The sequence below is a fragment of the Hirundo rustica genome, chromosome 4 (assembly GCF_015227805.2).
Source record: "Hirundo rustica isolate bHirRus1 chromosome 4, bHirRus1.pri.v3, whole genome shotgun sequence".
Classification (NCBI taxonomy): Eukaryota; Metazoa; Chordata; class Aves; order Passeriformes; family Hirundinidae; genus Hirundo; species Hirundo rustica.
In genome coordinates this window covers 45958837-45978885 of record NC_053453.1, presented here as the reverse complement: position 1 = coordinate 45978885, position 20049 = coordinate 45958837, and the positions used below count along the sequence as shown (strand labels likewise).

Genomic DNA, 20049 nt, shown 5'->3' with positions numbered 1-20049 from the left:
AGAAAAATATCATGACGAAGGGAGAAACAGTTTTACTTTGTAATAGGTGTTTTATCTGAGATTTCCTTATACCTAGGAAAATGGGGAAAGAGGGAATTAAAAAAGTGAAGGGCAGTAGTAAAAAGACCACAACAATGCTCTGGTAATGCATGGGAGTACAGGTTTAACAGCTCTGCAGAGGCGTGACACATTCTTAGACTTTATTCTTATTAGAAATAAATGATGTGAAATTCATATGGAAGTTGAAACCTACTATTTCTGAAACAGCTTTGATGATTTCATATAGCATGGTATTTTATATCTGAGTAGGCTCTTAGCAAGAACAGGATAGCCTCATTTACGCTGGAGATGTTGAATGTCATGCATGATAAAAAGCAGCTTTGTCTGTCATTTTGTCTGTCTACACAAACATTATCAATAAGAATGCCTGAAGTCAAGGGTCACAGGGGCCAGAAACCTAGCTCTAACCTTAATTTTTCTGTTAGAAATCTTAACACTGTGGTAGTCTTTCAGTATTTCCCAGAAGTTTTCTAATGGCCTCTACTGCTAGGGAAGGTTCTGGTCAATCAATTGATTTTCTGTCTTCATTAATATTTCCAACTTTACAAGCATTGAGAAACTGAGCAGGAATTAGAGCTCCTGTAGACTGCTGTTCAGACAGCTGCTTTGTTTACCACACAGACTGACCAAAAGGGATGCAGGGCTTGGCAGTGGCAGAACAGCTGTAGCTGCATCTCTCTCTTGCTTGGCACTGGTCAAAGTGTAATTTCAGTCCCAATAAGCTCTTAATTAAGCAATTATAAACACTTGTTGATCTGGTCCATGAAGTGAAGGATTGTTGTGAAGGAGTGGAAGAAAGCAGTGATGGGGCTGGGGTCTGGTCTCAGGGAAGCATCTTCTCTAGAGTGGGAGGCTTGCCTCTGCCAGTGGAAAAGTCTCCTCAGAGTCTGGGCTGCTGATCCCCAGGGAGAGAAAATGTTTCCACACTTGATTCCACATAGAGCACCTTTCCATGACTGTTTCAAACATGCCAATGCATAAAAATAAAAACATCCTTCTGACAGGAGCAACCTGAGGCTGAGACCAAACAGCCTGTGACAGATGGCATGGACTTGACTGACCCGATTGCTCTGGAGCACCTGTATGCCATGATAAATGGTCTGCTGCTTGTATTAAAAGCAGGAATACTTCTGATTATGTTACCGTTCTGAGTACGGAGCTGAAATCCATAGGAGAGTATGACTTGCTGACATACTTCTTTGCAGTTTCAAAAAATGTCTTCAGAAAATGGAGACTTATCTAAGTAAGGGGAAAAAAAGAAGATAAATTAGCACCAGTAATCCGAAGTTAAGATTAAAGCAATTTTATTTCTCATCCCTGGCCTCTCTATAGGCTCCAAGTGTAATGAGTGCCTATACTTGAATTGTCTTCAGAATTGTTCTCAGAATGCTTATATTAGTCAGAAGCTAAGACAAATCTATACAAATACCCACTTATGTTGTGTAATGCCTGATGACAAAAGCTTTGGGACAAGATTAGTCGGTCCATTAAACTTGTCTTAGGGTAGCAGCTGTATTTGACATGGATTGACATAAAAAATGACAATGGGTGAATGGTATCTTGCTGGAAAACACTGATTGTGTATGACAGAGCTGTGACAGTTAAGGAAGCTTTCACAGTCATTTGAGGAAAACACCATCTTTCATGGTTTGAGTTTGTTTCATACAATTGAAGGTGAAGGAGGTACCTATAAAATAATACAAAATCTCATGTATTCCCCATAAGTTAACTTTACATGTTTATATTGGATTCAAAAGTGCCTACCTTATCAGTCAGAGGGGGCTGCAAAGCCTGCTCCTAAGCCCACACTATTATCCTGGACACACAATTTTCACACAAATTCATGACTGGGCTAAGTTGTTGGCCAAATGTTAGGCCAGAAGGGCACATCAATCCACTGTGATACTGCTACAGACGGTAGTAGCTGCAGACTGCTTTGTTTGGTGTATTTATGGGGGCAAGGATGCTTATAGGATAATGCTCATTCTTTAATTTTGACCTTTACAGTTTTATAGCATACATTTTTCATGGGCTCAGCCTGCTGTCAAGAAGATAAGCATGCTATAAAATGTATGAAAAAGGCACCAAAGGCACTGAAAGCAGCTTCCGTCTCCTATATTTAATCACTGTTTAAAGTATGCATAACAAATGACCATTTATTATCCTCATCAATAAGGACAACAAAATTAGAAAGTAAAGCAGAAAATTTTTTTAAGATAATTCTCTCAAGACATGACCAAGGCCCAGCCAAGCTCAAAGCTAAGTGAAACACAGCAATATATCCCACTTCCTTCTTTGAACAAGAGAATCAACAACCACACATCTGCTGATCTCTAGTAGTTGCCTGCATGTGCAGGCTTAGTCCACAATAAGCCAAAGGTGAAACCTGTCAGCTAAAAATCTTTTTCTTTGTATCTCCAAACCTACTGGTTGGTCATTCAACAGCTCAGCTGGTGTGAGGGCTGAGCAGCAGTGCCTTGCCCGTGTGTATGAGGTCTGGCTAATTATCCCTACTTTGAAGACCTTTCCCAATTTTCTTGTTTTGGCTAAAAAGGTAGAGATTCACTATTCAGGCAAGGGAATTACTATATTGGAAACAAATGGAATTCAGCAGCTGATTTAGGGCATGTGATGTGATTGTAAGTAGTGATTCAATTAAGGCAGCTGCAAAAATTCCAAAAATCACTTTGCAATGAAGGATGAGGTGTGTCCTGTAAAAGGGTCCTCAAGCTAAGAAAAATTATTTTGTTTCTAAAGTAACGTGAAAGCTGTTTTTGACTTAGGGACTTTTAGCTTTCAGGAGCTGAAAAATGACCTCCCAGGAACTGGCCAAAAGCAACAAAGAGCTGGAGTACATCACAGCCAAGCCTTGTGGCCTCCCTCTTTCTAGACAGAGCAAAGTAAGTAGCACATGAACAGAGAGCATCCAGTCTCTGTGGGAGAATTCCTTACACATATGCCAAGGAAAACAGCTGGAGAAAGTGGGTCAGCATTTTGTTTTAACTTGCTCTATTGGAATGGCATAATAGACAGCAAAATCTTTGTGCCCATCTGTTTCTAAAAAGGGACTAGTTATGTATTATTTTGCCATGCTTACTGTTTTGCTGTAAGGATTATGTTGTAGTTTCTCTCCACAAATCCTTTTAAAAGGCTTCTGCTTATGAGAATTACTCTCAAACTTCTGTTTACTTCAGAAACAACAGCCTAATGAGCTCTCCCCCATGTTTAAAATGCCATGTATCTGGCTGGAGATAGAAGAGAATGATTTGCAATGGTGATATTTGACTCTCACTGATATCCCACAGAGAGACGAAGAAAAGATGGATTATATGAACAAAGATCCAAATGTGAGCATTGAAACGGAATATAAGCTTTTGGTTTGTTGTCTTCTTTTATTGGGCTGATTGATTTCTGATCTGAGTAACGCTTCTCTTTTTCTATCCACCTTGTTTAACTCCTTTAAGTTTGCAAAAATTCTCCACAAATCCACATCCAAGAGAAATTCATTACTCTGGAGGTATTTTAGAGTGTTCATAAATACCTTTAAAACCAAAAGAAATCCATGTTAATTACTGTTTTTGCCAATTCAATAAATATTTTTCCCTGAAAATAACATTTTTACTGAAATTAATCTGAAAGGATCATTTGGTTTAGGGGTGGCAGAGGATGGCATTGTCAGAAAAGTTTCCTGATCTGCCTGAAGATTAAATATTGGATTTTGTGCAGAAGAGAGTATGAGTGATGTCTCTGGGGATTCTCTGTGGTTACCATGGAGGCAGCTGTGTCCTTGCAGTGCCCTTGGGCAGAAGAGGGGCAAATGAGCAGATCCCTGCTTGAAGGACTTAGTAACATCAGAGTCACGGTTACAGATTTCTATGACCTTTCTAAATGCTTTTCTTCCTACCCCATACATCTGCTGCTATCTAAATTGTTTAGAGTTACTATGAGGGAAAAAAACCTATTCTTGGATTAAGGTAAGTAGAGGTCCTGTGAAGGTTTTTCATCTCTTTGGATTTTATCAACCTGTATTGAGTGAAAAATGTGTGTGAATTTATTGTCTAAGATTTTGTATTTTTTAAGCTGATTGAGATGTACTGAATCTTATTTAAGTCTGAAAAGGGCTTAAAATGTATAGGTTATTGAGTAGATTTTTTTTTTTAAAAAAAAATGTGTATAAAGCTTTACTTTATGGAAAAAAAAACCTATCACCCAGGTGCCAAGACTAAATAGCTAATGAGAGCTAGCTTTCCTTAGCTTTGTGTAATTCTTTAGTTACCATGACCAGGTTACCTGAGAGCTTAAATTTACTAGTGGTCTTAAAGGTCCCTGTGGAGATTCATTAAAGTCAGTGGAGTATTTCTATACTTGGAAGTAACCAGGTATCTTTAAAACTGGTTACCCAAATGCAATGTGTTCTTCCTTTAGTGGGAGAGTTTGGGAAGCTGGCATAGACTGAATAGTTTATCTTTCATGAGCCATGCAGGGCTGGCTAAGGCTTGTCTGTGTGTTCCTGTATCAGACTCACAAGGAGCCTGCATGCCTGCTGTTATCATAATTCTTCCCAGTATTCACCACCAATTAAACTTTTCAGATTTCTAAACAAAGCCTATAGAAAGAAGGATGCTCTTCTGACTTGAACCAATAGCTGGTCATGTTATCCTGTTTTCTGTCCCCCTGTTCTGCCCCACCAAGGAGGAATTCAGCCCACTCCTCTATTTATTTCCTTTACTTTAAAGTAGTTCTTGTATTGTCCAGGCTAACTTTTCAGCAACATGGAAAATGTTTCACAAATCTTTTTTCTTTGACTTAATAAAAAAACAGAACTTGTCTGTGTTGAGTAGGAGAAAAATGCTAAGAAAATATTTATGGAAGCTTCCATCCTTTTAAATACATTAACCTTTTGATGTGTGGTGAATATAAATAGTGCAGCTATTCTTGTAACAGTGTGTAATATTCCTGTCCATATTTCAAGCTCTTAAAATTTACTGTATTGGAGGTAATATAGAGTTTTTGGGACATGAGTTGTTTTTAGTATACCTGTTTTCATGTAATGTTAAAACTACAGGTCTGCCAAATTCAGAGGTTTTCATGCTCCAGTCAGGATAATCTAACCTGTTAAGTTAAATGACAAATATAATGTTGCACACTAGCAACATTAGCAATTGGAATAGTCCAGTACGGAAATTACCGTTTGGAGCATGGCTTCAGTACAGTTTGTGAGAGGACTAATGGAATATCAGTTGAATATCCTGGAAGAAGAGGTATCTTCTATCTTTAGAGGAAGAGAAGACAGGAAAGGAGCTATGGAAACAGGATGAGCAGGCAAGGGAGGAAAAACCAGGTATTAGGTCATTCTCCCCACAGACTTCTAATGAGAGGTTTCAAGTGGTTTTGTGTCCACGACAGCAGAACAAATAATGTTTCATTATTTTTGTGAAGTGAAATCTGATGTTACCATCTTGAGAACCAGCAAATGATCCAGAAACTAAGTGCATTCGGTTGTTAAAAGTTCCCACGCTGCTGTTCCTTTTTTCTCTTCTAACTGGTTGTTGACATCTTTCTGCTCAGTCTGTTGCTCATTCATAAATTTGTGCCAAGATTTACTATATTGATCTTGAAAACCACCAATTGTTGCAGCTGCTTCAGACCTTATGAAGAGAATCTAAATCCTACTTGCTGTGTAAATCTCATCTACTAATACTAGTGGTTTTTCTTCTGAGAGTTCCTTTAAAATCTTTTACAACCTGCATTCTCCTCTAAAATACTTAGAATATAAACACACTGTGTTTGAAAGCAACACAAAATGATAGTATATGTTTAGGTATGTTGTATCAAAAATTAATGGGCAGCTTGCAAATGCTAAGGAATTTGATCTGTTGTGCTGTTCTTGGGTGGATTACAAAATCAAGGTACCAAAGGACTAGGTCTTTAGAGTAATTTGGAAATTGTTTTGTTTCGTCCTAAGGTGGCCATTATGACATTATAGACCTGCTCCAAAGTCAGATGTCCATATATAAGTTGGGCACTGACAGGAGCCCTCAGCAACTGTGTGTGGGGAGCTGCAGATAGCAGCCTACTGTGAGAAGCACAAGGTTTGTTTCAGAGGTGTTGGTGTTAGGTGGCTAGGGGCCAGAAGCCTTGTTTTTCTGGCAGACAGGCTTTGGCAGCTTTTCTGCAGCCAAACCTTGGTTTTGGCACTGACCTCCATGTGGCTGCCTCTGAACACAGCAATGGGGGTGGCTGTGTCCCATTCAACATCTCTGATGCTGTTGTTTTGTTCCCCAGACCTGTAGGTATTGCCTTGAGACCTTTTTCTGAAGGTGGTACCTCCCTGATCTAGGGCAGTCTGGAGCCTCTGCAAAATCCAGATGTTTTTGAGGGCCTCTCCTAACCTACTCTGACCTTCAGTTTCCCACTTGCCCCTCCATTTCAAATTACAAAAATGTACCATATACTTACACGTTTATTTTACAGACAGGCCTCATATCCAGATTAATGAACTGAAAAATGTTAGCATATAAAGAGCCCAAAATTTCTCCTTCCATCCTTAAGTACGCTTGATACAGTATACTGAGTGTTTTGATGCCTTAAAGCAGAAAAATTCATCTGTGCAGCAGTCTATGATCTTAACAGTTGAAAGACAATTTTCCAGATCAGATGCTTGGTTCTGTTTGTCTTCACCCTGTTAAATGACAAAAAACCACCCCTGGTTCATACAGTGTTTTAAAGACTGTTAAGGAGTTTACCCATCTCTATAGCCTTGCCCTAATCCATAAGGAGTTTGCCCTTAAATAAGTAATTTCTTTATATTTCTAGGCTCTTCTACACATGGACAAGACAGTGAAGGCAGGTTTCTTTGTAGCTGTGGGTGGGGTGTGTAAATGGCTCAGGTTTGGATGTGTAAGGTCTTATTTACGGAATACACAAGTCTTTGACAGGGCAAATCATTGGTATGGCAACAGGCAATGGGCTACCCTTGAAAGACAGAACTAAGGAAATATTTTGCTTCCCTTAGCACTGTCAGAGATAGGGGACAACAGACTCATAGTTGAAATCCTGTCATAGGTATACAAATTTATATGTTTATTTATTTATTTATTTTAAATTTTTTGAGCTATGTATGGAAAAAGCTCTCTTGGTCATCTGCAGAGTAGTGTCTGTAAAATGAGTTTTCAGAAAGCTGAAGGACCAGCAGGAGTTTGTGTGAGGGACCATGAAATAAAAACAATTGCTTTTGTCTTGGCTTTGTTTTTTCAGGCCTTGTAAAAAAATTAAACATTACTCATGAACTCTAATTTAGTGCTGTGGGCACAGACTTATAAGGTGTTTGCCTAAGTTTTATCTGTTCTCTGGAACAGTATATTCCCACTTCATTGATTTCTATTGTCTGAACTTTAGGCACTGAACTCAAGCTGATTTCAAAATATGTGCTTAATTATAATATTTGAAACTTAGGATTTAAGTTCAGCTCCTAATTTTGAAAGATAGATTGCAATGGAGCAGAAAAAATAATACAGTTAATATATATGCACACTGAACCAGTGTACCAGAAAATGAATCTTCATGAATTTTTATGGCATTTAATAGTCTTAGAAATCACTTTTGTCTAAATATATATATATATATATATTTTTTTTTTTATTTATTTATTTATTGCAGATTTAAAATATTTTGCTGAATTTAAAAATCCTCAGGTTTAGGTCATGTTCCTTCAAATGCTATGAAACCGCTATCAAATGAAGAGGGAATTCTTGTACATATCAACCTGAGTACTTGCATTGTTTCTATATGCACAAACTATTATTTGATAAAATGCAAAAAATACTGGCAAGGGACTGTTCTTAATTACCTGCTTAGGGAGAAAAAGTTATCAAGACACTTGTAAATAATTTTTGGATGCTGAATGGTACACAGAAAGGAAATTCAGATACCTTAGTAAGTGAAACTTTTCAAAAATGGAAAAGACAAGGAGTTGTGTTTGACAAGGAAATTCCTTCAGTTGTGCTTTCACTGGTGAGTGTGAGGGCACCCATGAGGACAGGAAAGGCCTAAGAAAATGTCCTGAAATGCTGCTTTTATAGGTGAAGCTTAGATCCCTTCCATGTGAGTGGGAGTTAATCATGTCCTCCAAAGCCCTATGGCATGCAGAAAATACAGGGTACACGATGGTCAAAGTAATGATGCAACTGATTTGTCCACCTTGTGCTACCTTAACCTATGGAGATGCACTGGCCCTGCTGCCAGCTGAATAGAGCCCCTGCTCTCATTACCCATCCCACTCTACCCTCCTAGTGCCAAGGACACTTCACCTCTCCTCCCCCCACCTACAGGGATGGGGAGCAGTGGCACTCACTGTGTTTTCATGTGCATCACATGCAATGGCTGCACTGGAGCCACCCAGACTTCATTGCAGATTAATGTGCAAGCAGTCCTAAGGAGGGCTGATATTGTTAAGCTGATATTGTTAAGCTCTGTTAGCTGCCTTTCTCCAATAGCAAGAAAGTAAAGATATTTTTATGTGGGTTAGTTGTGGGAAAAGGCATGGTCAGTGCAAGGAAAAATAAAATTATGAAAATACTCACAACTCCTCTTTTGGCAAATGGCCACCTTGACTTTTTGGATTCTAATGGGTAAACCAAATGTTATCAGTAAGGAAACAAATAGACAAAAAAGAAAACCGTTATTTATATTATTTATATATGCAGCTTGATAGACAAAACTTTATGTGGCACCCATCTTCAGGTGTATGACAGGGAATCACAGTCAAAACTTCGTTTTTCTGGATTTTGAAGGTCTTGGCTGTTCTGGGAATGGCTGGTTTATTTGCTGTCATGAAAACATTGTTTGTGACCTTGGCTGACTTGCTTTTTGAGAAACTTTTGATCTCTGGCCACCAGGATCTCCATCAATCACACTGCACACTATGCTATATTCTACTATAGTTATTTGTGGAAATTGCTTGCAGATATGCATTTCAGTTTTGGAAGGACGTAAGCAACCTCTAGCCCTGAGCTGGGTTTGCTACCCTCCTCATCAGAGCACTACTGCAAAGGGCAGCATGGGCCACTTTTTTCTCTGCTTGAAGCTGTGGAGGTAGGAAATTGTACCTCACCTGCTTCCAGATGGAGATCCTGGCTTGGGCTATGGTTGCTTCTAGCCTGTGGAGGAGCAATGTGGTCTGTGTCCTGCCCTCTCATCTACTTGCATTTTGCATTCAACAGTAAAATGTAGGGGGGAAAAAAAGAAAGGAATTTTAAATTTGGAAATGCAGTCACTTTGGTGTGGGATAACAGTATCCCCCACACATACACCAGCTCATATTCTCATTCTGTACATTCTCCCTCCCACCCCACATGCACCCAATGTTCCAGTCCTGGCTTTTGCTGGGCTCGGAGGACCAAACCTCACTCTGTGTCTAACCTGCACTGAGCAGGAAGGATGAGTAGGGCAGGTAGTCCGTGGCACTGTCTGGCACCAGGAGGTCTCCAGGGAATGCCTCGAGTCCCAGCAGACTCACTACCAGGGAGATATACCTGCGCTCGGCTGATCTGTGAGATGCAACAACAACACACCTCATCTCTGTAGCAGGATTTTTGGAGACAGACACAGAGAGGCCTGATAATGCTGGAAAAGTTCTGTTGTTTTAGCACTGTCAAGGACGATGAGCCTGAGAACCAGCTTTTTCCCTCAACAAAGTGTAAACAGGTAACTGCAAAGGAGTGCTTATGCAGATAACACTAGCCAATAGCGAGTAGTAAAATGCCGTGTGAACAGCTTGTGCACAAGGATGATATATGTATAAAAGAGCCCTGTGTACCCTCAATAAATGGAGCATTCACCACTACTTCTGTGAAGAAGGTGTTTGACTCTGGCTGTTCCCCATGTTTTTGTTTTCATTTTGTTTCTTTTTTTCAAAATCACCTTGTGATGGTTTCAGGTAGATTTTGGGAGAAACCCTCCCACGGGGCCCCCCTCCCCTCCCGCAACCAGTTCGGGAAAAGATTTCCTCAGAGAGAAGTGGAAAAAACCTGTTTATTAAACAGGCAAAGCACTCCCAGCACAATACCCGATGACAAGAACTTCGTGCCGCTTACGGAGGGATAACAAACTTAAAGAAAGTCTCCTCTTGAAGATCGTCACTGTGCTCCACTGCTCCATCTCCGCTGGCGTTGGGAGAAAAGGAGATGTGCAGGGCTGGTCTTGGTGGGGTGGGTCCCCCGTGGAGGCCCCCAGTGCTTCCCCAGGTCCTTAGTCCGGAGAGGTTGGAACAGTTCCGAGGAGAGGGCAAGAAGGAAAAAAAAAAAAGGGAAAAAAAAAGCAAAAAGCTTCAGCTATTCTACAGCGTCTAACTACGCTAGCACTAAACTAACTAACTGCTGGGGAAAAAAACAACAGAGCTTCTTTCGTCTTGCAGTGTTCCAACTCCCCCGCTTCAAGGTCACTCCGAGGAGCAGAGTTTTCCTGGGGAAAAACAAACGGTGCTTCCCTCCCCTTTGCACCCAGTAGACGATTGGGGGATACACAGTCACCCTAGGACAACCTTCAATCTCTGTCTGCTTGAGGCTGCAGAGGAAACTTCTGAAGAGCTCCTTGCTGGCTAAGGAGGGAATCAGCTAGAAAACCAAATCACAGGAGCTATGACTTAATGTGTTAAAACAACGAGTAGAGAATTTCAGTGATTGACAGCAAATACCTAATTGTCTTTCCAGCTCCACATTGTTGCTGAGATCAAGATTCTTATGGTCATAGCTCGCCTCAGATAATAAGTAATTAGAGCATTTAATTATTGAAAATTCCTCATTTCTTCTGAGGTTAGATAGAAAGTGAGTCAAGATTTTAGAATATATGTTTTGGCACTGGAGGTTAAAGGAGCAATTAAATGCTGTTTTTAGCTGGCATGTGACTTGTTACTTTTAACCTTCCTGTAACTCAAGTGGTTTCAAGAAAAGACAGCATGCTAGTAAAACAGTTAAAATGTTGGGTTTAAAAAAATTATTTATCCTTTTGGCTAGTTTGTGCTATCTTCTTGCTAAGTATTTTTGGCATTTTTTTCTGCTATTTCAAATATTTTGAATGTAATATGACTCAGTGGCCCTACTGATTGAACTTTCCAACTATTGTTGTTCCTAATGGAGAACATTGTCCAGGATCTATACCCTTTAAGAAAAGTGACACAGGCATTCTGTATCCAGCAGTGTGTTTGCTTGTATTCACATACAGAAACTGTTGGTTCGTATTAAAAATCCTACTGTATTTTGCTAGTAACTCACACTGATACCTAATGAATTGTGTTAGTATATGCTGCGGGGGGGCTGCTGTGTGCAGCTGCTGTTGTGTTACCTTCAACTGACTGATACATGAATACTGCATCAGGGCTAAAAAGGACAGTAATTCAGTAGCTGGGGGAGGAGGCACAAAGTACATGTATAGATATAAAAAATCATATTTTTCAATCACCACTTATTGTGTGTGGTATTTTTGGTCAGTTAAGCATGGTTCTTACTGAGATTTTTTTGGTCTAGGCAGTTATCTTACTGTGAATATCTAGCCATTTGCCACATTTGGTGTGAAACCTGGCAAGTATATTTTTTCCTTTAAGTGCATGAATAGTTATTTGACAGCTTATCAACTGACAGATGAGCTCTGAGGTAGAGAACTGGGATTTGATATTTATAGTAAGACATGGAGATTGTGCCTTTTTTATGACCTGACAGTGACACTGCTTGTAATTGCTGAACAGTTGAACGGTCTGGATGAAAGCTGCTCTTAACAAGAGAGAGAGGTCCGTAGGCTATCAGGAGGGCCCGGCCTGGGACTGGAGGACTTGAACCATGCACATCAGGGCTTAAAAACTGTCTTGAGGCAGTTACAATGTGTAATGCAAGAGTTCTTAGGAAGTTTTTCTGCTAATCCTACTGAATGGAGAACATAGGATCAATTTATTTGGCTTTAGGGTTTACGATGAAACTCTTTGGTTTCTAATGAAATTGAACCCTCAGTATGTGGTTTGAGAGCTTGAATGGGTGGAGTGTCTGTTTCTCGGCTGTCTGCAAGCCCATACCAGTGTAAGGGAGAGGAGTGTTCCTCTCAGGAGTACCTTCCTGAGACATGCACTGAGTGCTACCCAATGCAAATTTTCAGTGTTGGTAATGGTTGTATTAAGATGCCACTGAAACCTCTTGTGATTCCAAGATGCAATATCTTAGGCAGCTGGGCTATTATACAAGTCAGGTACTGCAATATAGGACAAGGATAATCCTCAAAGGTATTATTACTGTACTAGGAAATTCAGGAGATTTATTTCAGGTTGGCTTCACAGTAAAATTTTGCCAGTATATTATTGATTTTTAAATCTAACCTACTATTATTTTCAAAATATATTTGAAACTGCAAGCTAGTGGCTTGTGAAGACTAATAATGGAACCACAGAGTCAATGTAACTGAATTAAATTACATTATTTACCCATATCAAAAAGGCCTTGAAGTTCAGGCACACGTATGGCTAAACAAGTTCTTCATACAGGTGCACAAGCCTGTGAAATGTGGAACATGACAAGATCACTTGGGTGTCTGTCTACAATATACCTTTGCAATCTGATGAGCCTGGGCTGGTTAATGGCTTCCATGTCTAAATTATATACTTGTGCTTCAGAGACAGAAGCACAGGTATCTGTGGTTTCCTGGCCTTATACCTGTAGACATATTAGATATATCAGATGCTTCTGTTGTTTTTTTCTGGAGAAATTAAATTACTGAAGTGCTATGTAGCAAAATTTACTAGGTTTTGAGTCTGCAGTATTTTAGCATCTTCTCATGCCTTCAGACACTGTAGCTTTGCCTTTATTTTTTGTTTGTTTCACTTACTGGGGCAGAGTACTGCAGTGATGAAATTAAAGAAATACTTGTGCTTTAGGGACAAATTCAGGCATCTGAGGAGATATCATCTGTAATAATTCCTTCTTAAAATCCATTTGTTTTTTTGAAACATGATAATGTCATGGATTTACATGGCAAAGTTATAGAAAAAATTTAAAGACATTGAAGCAGGTCTGGCAAAATAAGTATCCTGTGTATATAGTTATTTCTAAGGCACAGAAAGTATCTTCATATGTCCCTAATCTTAGCTTAACTAGATATCCCAGTTAACAGACATCTATATAGATCACCTTACTCAAATAGCAGATTATTACTTAAAGGAATATCCACTAGATGTGAACAAAAGCAATGTTACTAAGGTAAAAATTATAGTACTGAGATAACTGCCAGGCAGTGACACTGTTTCCTAAGGCACTCAGGGAGGGTATTTGGACTCCCTGATTCAAAAAGTTAGCATGGAAAATGACCTATTGTCAAGAGTAAAATATTTATATGATTGCATAGGTTTAGTTTAGTTAGGTTTAGTATAATATGTGCTATCCTGTGCAATGTGCTCTAGGATGACCCTGCTTGAGCAGAGAGGTTGTAACAGACAAGCCAGTGTGGTCCTTTCCAACCTACTCTGTGATTCTGTGATGTTGTGACACTTTACAACTGTGTGAAACATTCAACGAGGGAGTACTTCAATATAGATGAGCCCAGCTCCTTCAAGGCATTGAATATGAGCTGTCTTGCCAGTTACTGTGAAGGCTCTTCATTAGCTGATTTACTGTAGGAAATAGTTCAATGCAGTTTTCCACCTAGTCTGTGATAATGCTGAATGGTGCTAGGAAAAAGGGAGTTCAGAGTAAACCTGAAGTTGTATTTTATCAATGTTTTCTTCTGTGTCAGTGTTGGTTTAGCATCTCACCTTCTCTCCACTACCTCTGTCTGTGCCACCCTTCTTGCCCTTTATTTATTTTGGATGGTTCTTTATGAACAGCATCAGTTCACCAAGTTGCCATGCTGACAGGGCTGTGCTGGCATTCTTGTCTGAGGACTGTGGGGGGGAAGGCTGTTTAAAATGAATATGAGTGCATTAAGGAAGTTTTTTGAAAGTACAGCTTGGGAGCAGAGAGATGTTCATTAAAATGGATGGACAGATGATTTTAGCCAGGACAATATTTAAGTCAGTCTTGGAGAAGGGTTGACAGTTGCCCTAATGTGCTTCTAGATGGACAGAATAATCTGACATGTCAACAGTTTTTGCTGGCTGTGATAAGAAGGGATTAGCTGTTAAGGAGTTAGACTAATGATCTTAATAAAGGAGGAGATGAAGACAGGCTTTAACCCAGACCTTGAACCAAATAAAATTTGACTAAAATTTTCTAAAGCAGAAACTGATGCATTTTTAATATATTTTTGCACATTCTAATATTTATCTAGATAGAATTCATAATACATAATCCCAACTACCTTTTGACAATCTTTCCTGCTGGTGCCTATGGAAAAAATCTTGGGTTGTTTGCTTGGGTTGTGGTTTCTTGATTTTAAAAGGTGTCTGGATAGAAGTCCAAAGCTAATACCCTAGCTGGCATATAGTTACTTCCCTCTTGAAGTCATTGTAGGCAAGCAGCAGCAAGAGAAGGTGTGTACGCTAAATGTTCAGTGTTCTCCTGTTAAACCATCTGTGTTCAGTATCTTCAGTTTCTCCCCTGAAGTTTGTTACACATCTTGCAAATCTTCATGCTGACAGTGAGATATGTTTGTGTATTCCTGATTTGAGTTGGATCAGAGCAGACTCTTCCCACAAAAGGTACAGATCACTTGTTTTCACATCCACATGAAAAGATCTTTCCTTCCCCTTTCTCTCTCTATCTCCATTGTAAATTCAAAATGCTGGAGTGGGTTGGAAATTGCAACAGTTCAGAACATCTTCATTCAGAACAGAAAGCCTCTTCTACAGTGAACATGTAATTTCGAATGCATGCACACATCTCTTGAATCTCGTCTATGGAACTGCATTATGTTAGGACTCCTAGACTATATCAGTCTGCCACCCACTCCCAAAGATCCTTGAGGGGACCACGGATTAAAGCGAGCACTACTCCATCAATGACAAAGGTGGTTATTAATGGAGGTACTATCTCCTGCTTCTTTGTTCTGTGGGAAGAAAATGAAACTTTCCTTCCCTTCTGTAGGGAAGAAACATATCTTAATCAAAACAACTTCTATTAGAACTTTTACTGTCTGATAATTGTTTAGAAGACCTTGACACAATTCACTGAACAGGTCTATAGTATGCAACGCTTTATGTTGTCTGCTTTAACTTGTAAAATCCATGTATTCTATGTACTCTTCTTAGTTTGTAGGATTAACAATCCCTCTCTCCAATAGCAGTTCTATAGCTTCTTTGCTCATGTATAAGAGAAATATTGAGCTGTTCTGCTAGCTCCTTTGCTCCCTTTTCCCTTCCACAAACTTTTGAAGAATGTCACTCAAGATTATGAGATATTTCACATTTTTCAGGCTGAAATTTGACAATGCTAAGTCAAACAGCCGTTAGATCCTAGTACAAAACTCCCTGATGATCCAGATGAAATGTTGCGTGAAATGTAGCTAAATGTGCTAGGGAGAAAGAAAATCTCCCTAGCACATTTTAGTGAGCTGGTGACAGGCATTTCACATAACAAATCTACAAATTAAGGTTGAGTTATATATACATGACTCAATGTTCAGTTTTGTCTTAGAGTGAAGCAAATGCATTAAAAATGTAGGGGAGTCAAACTTAGATAAAATAAATATGTGCATACCTCTGCACAGGCAGTCCACTCTGAAAGAAAGATATTCTTAGTTACTTGGTCAGAAAGCAAGCAAGCAAGCAATCTGATTTTTCTGTGAAAAAAGAACTCCTTTGTAAAGGGAGATGTACTAATAATAGTGTGTAATTGGCTTGGGCATGGGCTGATTAATTTCACTGTTGTGGAGCAAGGAGAATTCATTTGATATCTGGAATGTTTTCTATATTTGAAGGGGGTGGAGGGAGAAGGAAAAGAGCTTTTGGTTTGTAGTGCAAAGCTAACCAGTTAGTGAAGAACTCTACACCTATTTGACACCAACCACCCTCAGTAACATGTGCGTAGGTGGTTGGCATAAGGATGGAGTCAAGCGTTGAACTGCCTCTGCATACAGTGGAAGGTCTTTCAGAGCAGATCTAGTAGCAAACCTGGCTTGTACAAAAAGTCTCTCCTTTTGTCCTTGTGGAGAGCTGATTTGTAGTTTCCTGCTCTTGAAAGATGCATGGCTTGCTTCTCCCTTGCTTATTTCTGTTTGCTGATACTGACACTCACTGGACCAGGGTTTCTTTTTTTTCAGAAGAGATTGCACAATTGCTTCCTTGTTTATGGAGCTGGACATAAAAAGGGGTAGGAGGGTGGTGCCAGCGAGTGGCAAAGCTAGGTAAGTGGAAATAAATATGGTACATCTTCTTTTGGTAGTAGCAGGCCTTAAATTTGACTCAACCAACTTAACTCTTGGTTTTATTAGGGTTAGTAGTGCCATTCAGTAAAACAGAACAGAGAACTTCTCTTAGGAATAATCCTGCTTAAGGGTTAAAGAATGGGTTGAAAGAAAATAGTCTTCTAAAACCCAACCCTAAACAGGATAAATTATTTAGACTTGTTCTTCCATATCCCCACCAACAGTTGTACTGGCCCACCAGTACAGGGTGAATGGACAGAGGTGGGAAAGAGTGGCCACGAACAGGAGTGGACTAAGCTAACCTGGTCACCAAGGGACAAGGCTGGAACTGTTGTCTATTGTTAATTTAGAAAGAAAAATCTCCTTTCCTTTTAAGTGTAGAAGTTGGTCTGCTGTATTAAAGGATCATGGCCCAACTTGCAGTACAGGTTAAGAACTGGGGTTTTATTTGTGCACTGGCCCATGATGGACCAACACTGAATATGAAAGACTGAAAAAGAGGTTGCATCCTCCTATTCCTTTTACCTGGACATCTGCCCAAAGTGTAGGGTTCGGACGGGGGAGTCTTGTAGGAAGCGTAGCAGAGCTGGTTCTCCAAGAGTTTCTGGGTGGCTCATTGGGACTGCCATTGCTGAGAGGATCCTCTTGGTGTGGAAGCTTTGATCTGGTTAGGTCGGGCTCTGGAACTGCTGTAGTTCTGAGACTTGGCTTTGGATGACAATAACTTTGCATGAACACAAGAAGGCAGTGATAATGAAGAAATTGTAATGCACCGAGGGGGACTCTTACAAATGTGGTGGAGAGAGCCAGTGTATTCCTTTTGATTCCCTACCTGAGCTGTGTCAGAACAGTCCTGAAATGGCAGCACTTGAGAAGCAGAGGACATGCTTAGCCACCTTAAAGTTGGAGAAGTGGAAATTCTGGCCCGGTTGAACTGGTAAGGTGCATGGTGAATCTCAATGCAGTCCTCTCTAGGAAGCCTCAGAGGTGAAAACTCTGTGTAACCTCGTCTGAAAATGTAGTCCTCTGGTGGCAAGATGGTGTCCATACAAACTGGTACTGTCTGCATTTCAGAGGAACTGAAGACATCTTCTGGGCTGCTGCTTTCAGACAAAGCAGCATTTTCCTTATGGAGATCACCTTCCCTGTCTAGAGGCTCCATGTTAGTGCAGGTTTCTTTGACCAGGTCTGGAGAATAATCAGAGCTTGGTTGTTGCATTCTTAATTTGCAGCATGAAGATTTATATCTATGCGTACCTAGGAAACATGATCAGAAACTGTTCTTACAAACTTGCCATATGAATTTTTCAAATGGGAAAATATGCAAATAGAAAAAATATCCAAACAAAAAAAGGTAGATATGTGCACTAGTACAGAAACAATTACCTTTGCATTGAATCGTGCTTAAATGCAGGTTTCAACAGGTTCAGGACCCAATTTTGGCAAGCTATTTCAACAGCTGCTCTTGGGGAGGATGAAGCCAGAAAGCCCTATATATATGATTGCTTAGATTCTGAGAATGTGAAACCTGTAAGTGAGATAGAATTGAAAACAAGTTTTGATGTTTGAGAGTTACTGGATGTCTGGGAAAACAGTTATGTGACCAGCTGAAGGTCACCTGCAGCCAGACCCAGAGGTCAAATGGAAATGTTCTGTCTCACCCCCAATGTATGGTTCATCCCACACCTGTAACCCTCCCCTGAAGTATCAGGTATCTATAACCCCATTGGCTCAAGTCCTGTTCCAGCCCACCTTGAAGCCCCCTGATAAGGGGTCCCCAGGGGGCTGGTTGCCCTCTTTGCCTGGCACCCTTCTCCAAGGACTTTCCTCTCTTGGAATTTCCTCTCCCTTCCCCCACTCCCTACCTCTCCCTTCCCCCACCTTCCTAGGCCTTGCCACGAGCTTCAGTCTGGCAACTCAGAGCAAGGCCTCATATCCTTTACAATAAGCCTCATCTTCTAAAACCCAGCTTCAGAGATCTCTCGTCTACATTCATCCACACCGTCCTGGAGTCAACAGCGAATCAATTTCTTCAAGCTGCTAACTTTGAATGTGCCAGCAGTGTCAGTAGAACTAATTAGATGGTAAAGAGTAACTGTGTTTAGAAACTCTGCTCATCTGGTACTGCAGCTGCTTGATTTCTGCTTGCCACTCCCCTACAGATAAATGAGATTGTAACACTGCTGTACGTGGGATAAAAATTAAGTCACTTGTTCTCAGGACTTGTTGCAAAATTATTTGTGTAAAAATACTAATGTCTTGCTGAACTCTTAAGCAAATACAAATTTAACACTTAGGTAAGATATGTCTCATCACTCTTGCTTTTTCTGCCTAAAAGTACTTTGTAGTAAACATTATGTATAAGTTGTAATCTAATAGTTGAAGCGGCTCTCTCTCTCCCTCAGAGCCCGTGCTCCATTTTAGCCTCGGCTAGCTTGAGAGAGAGAGCCCACACCAGAAGGAATCTTCCTTCTCAGGGCCTTAAAGATCCCCAGAGGCTGCAAACCTTTCCTTTAGAGAGAGCAGGCATCCGCCGATGGCAAAAGGAAAAAGTCAGCTGTTTGTCCGGGGGGGATCATGGCTTTATTCTGGGGTCCTGCCCCCACCGAGTCTGGAGCTCAGTCCAGTCCCCCTCCACGTCCCAAGTGGAAGAGAGAGCCCCATGCGCTCGCAAGGGCATTTACCCAGGGGGAAGGGCCCAGAGGCAGGACAAGCCACTACCTAATCAGGGATAAGGTGGGAGTGGAACAGAGTCGGGTTACATTCCAGTGTGGGAAGATGGGCAGGGCGGAGCAGGGACAAACCTCGTGATACATTTTCCAGGGAAACAGGGTGGTACAGAAGAAACATTACAAAACCCAATATAAAAATGAAATACAACATAAACCAATTAATGCGCTACAATGACTAGTGAAGAAAATTGTTTATATCAGGAACTTCCCTGTTGGTTAACCAGTAAAGAGTCTTATGTTCTTTGATTCATGAAGCTTTGTTTTAATATATTTTGATGTTTCATCTCTCTAAAACTGGCCTGACATTTTAAGTAATAATTATAAGATCCAACCCCTTAAATTTAGATTCTTTGCTAAGAGGAATCTTGAAGCTGTTCATGATTGCTACCTTATTTGGGGAACTGTCATTTATTAGAATTAGTTTATTCAAAACTATGTTGGCTTCTTTCTTGAATTACTGAATATCACACATTGAATATAATTTTAAAATCTAATTATATAGTTCCATCAGATTGATTTACAAGGTGATTAGAAATAAGTTAATTTATCAAGTTTGCCAGTTCAAAGTTTTGCTTTTTCCAAAACCTTCAGAAGATAATTCAGATTCTTGCAGAGACAAAAGCATATTTTTGTGATAGAGATGGCTTCTTTCACAACTGTAGAGAATAGCCAAAAATATATTAGCATCTATTAATTTCTCTTTAATGGGTAAGAAGTAATCAGCACATATGCTTATTAAAAATCTCATTTAATGTGTTGCAGAATGACAAAGAGAAATTACTACTCTTTTCCCCTTTTGAATGAGGATATTGAATACCATTGATCTGAGAGTGGCTGTTATTGCTTTTTAATATTTCAAGACTTTTATTTTGTACCTGTAATCATGTCTCACTGATTGCTTTTTGGCTAGGCATTCTCATTG

The 20049-nt window shown here is 40.0% G+C and overlaps 1 protein-coding gene across 1 annotated transcript in view; it reads right to left on the bottom strand.

Moving 5' to 3' along the window:
* PLEKHG7 (pleckstrin homology and RhoGEF domain containing G7) overlaps window positions 1-17557 on the bottom strand; it is a 29554-nt gene extending 11997 nt beyond the window's left edge. Inside the window, 7 exon segments of the mRNA XM_040062742.1 lie at window positions 1204-1299; window positions 3506-3601; window positions 5516-5673; window positions 6616-6742; window positions 8643-8683; window positions 9481-9608; window positions 17292-17557. Coding sequence (XP_039918676.1) covers window positions 1204-1299; window positions 3506-3601; window positions 5516-5673; window positions 6616-6742; window positions 8643-8683; window positions 9481-9608; window positions 17292-17557 — 912 coding nt within the window.
* Between the last annotated feature and the right edge of the window lie 2492 nt (window positions 17558-20049).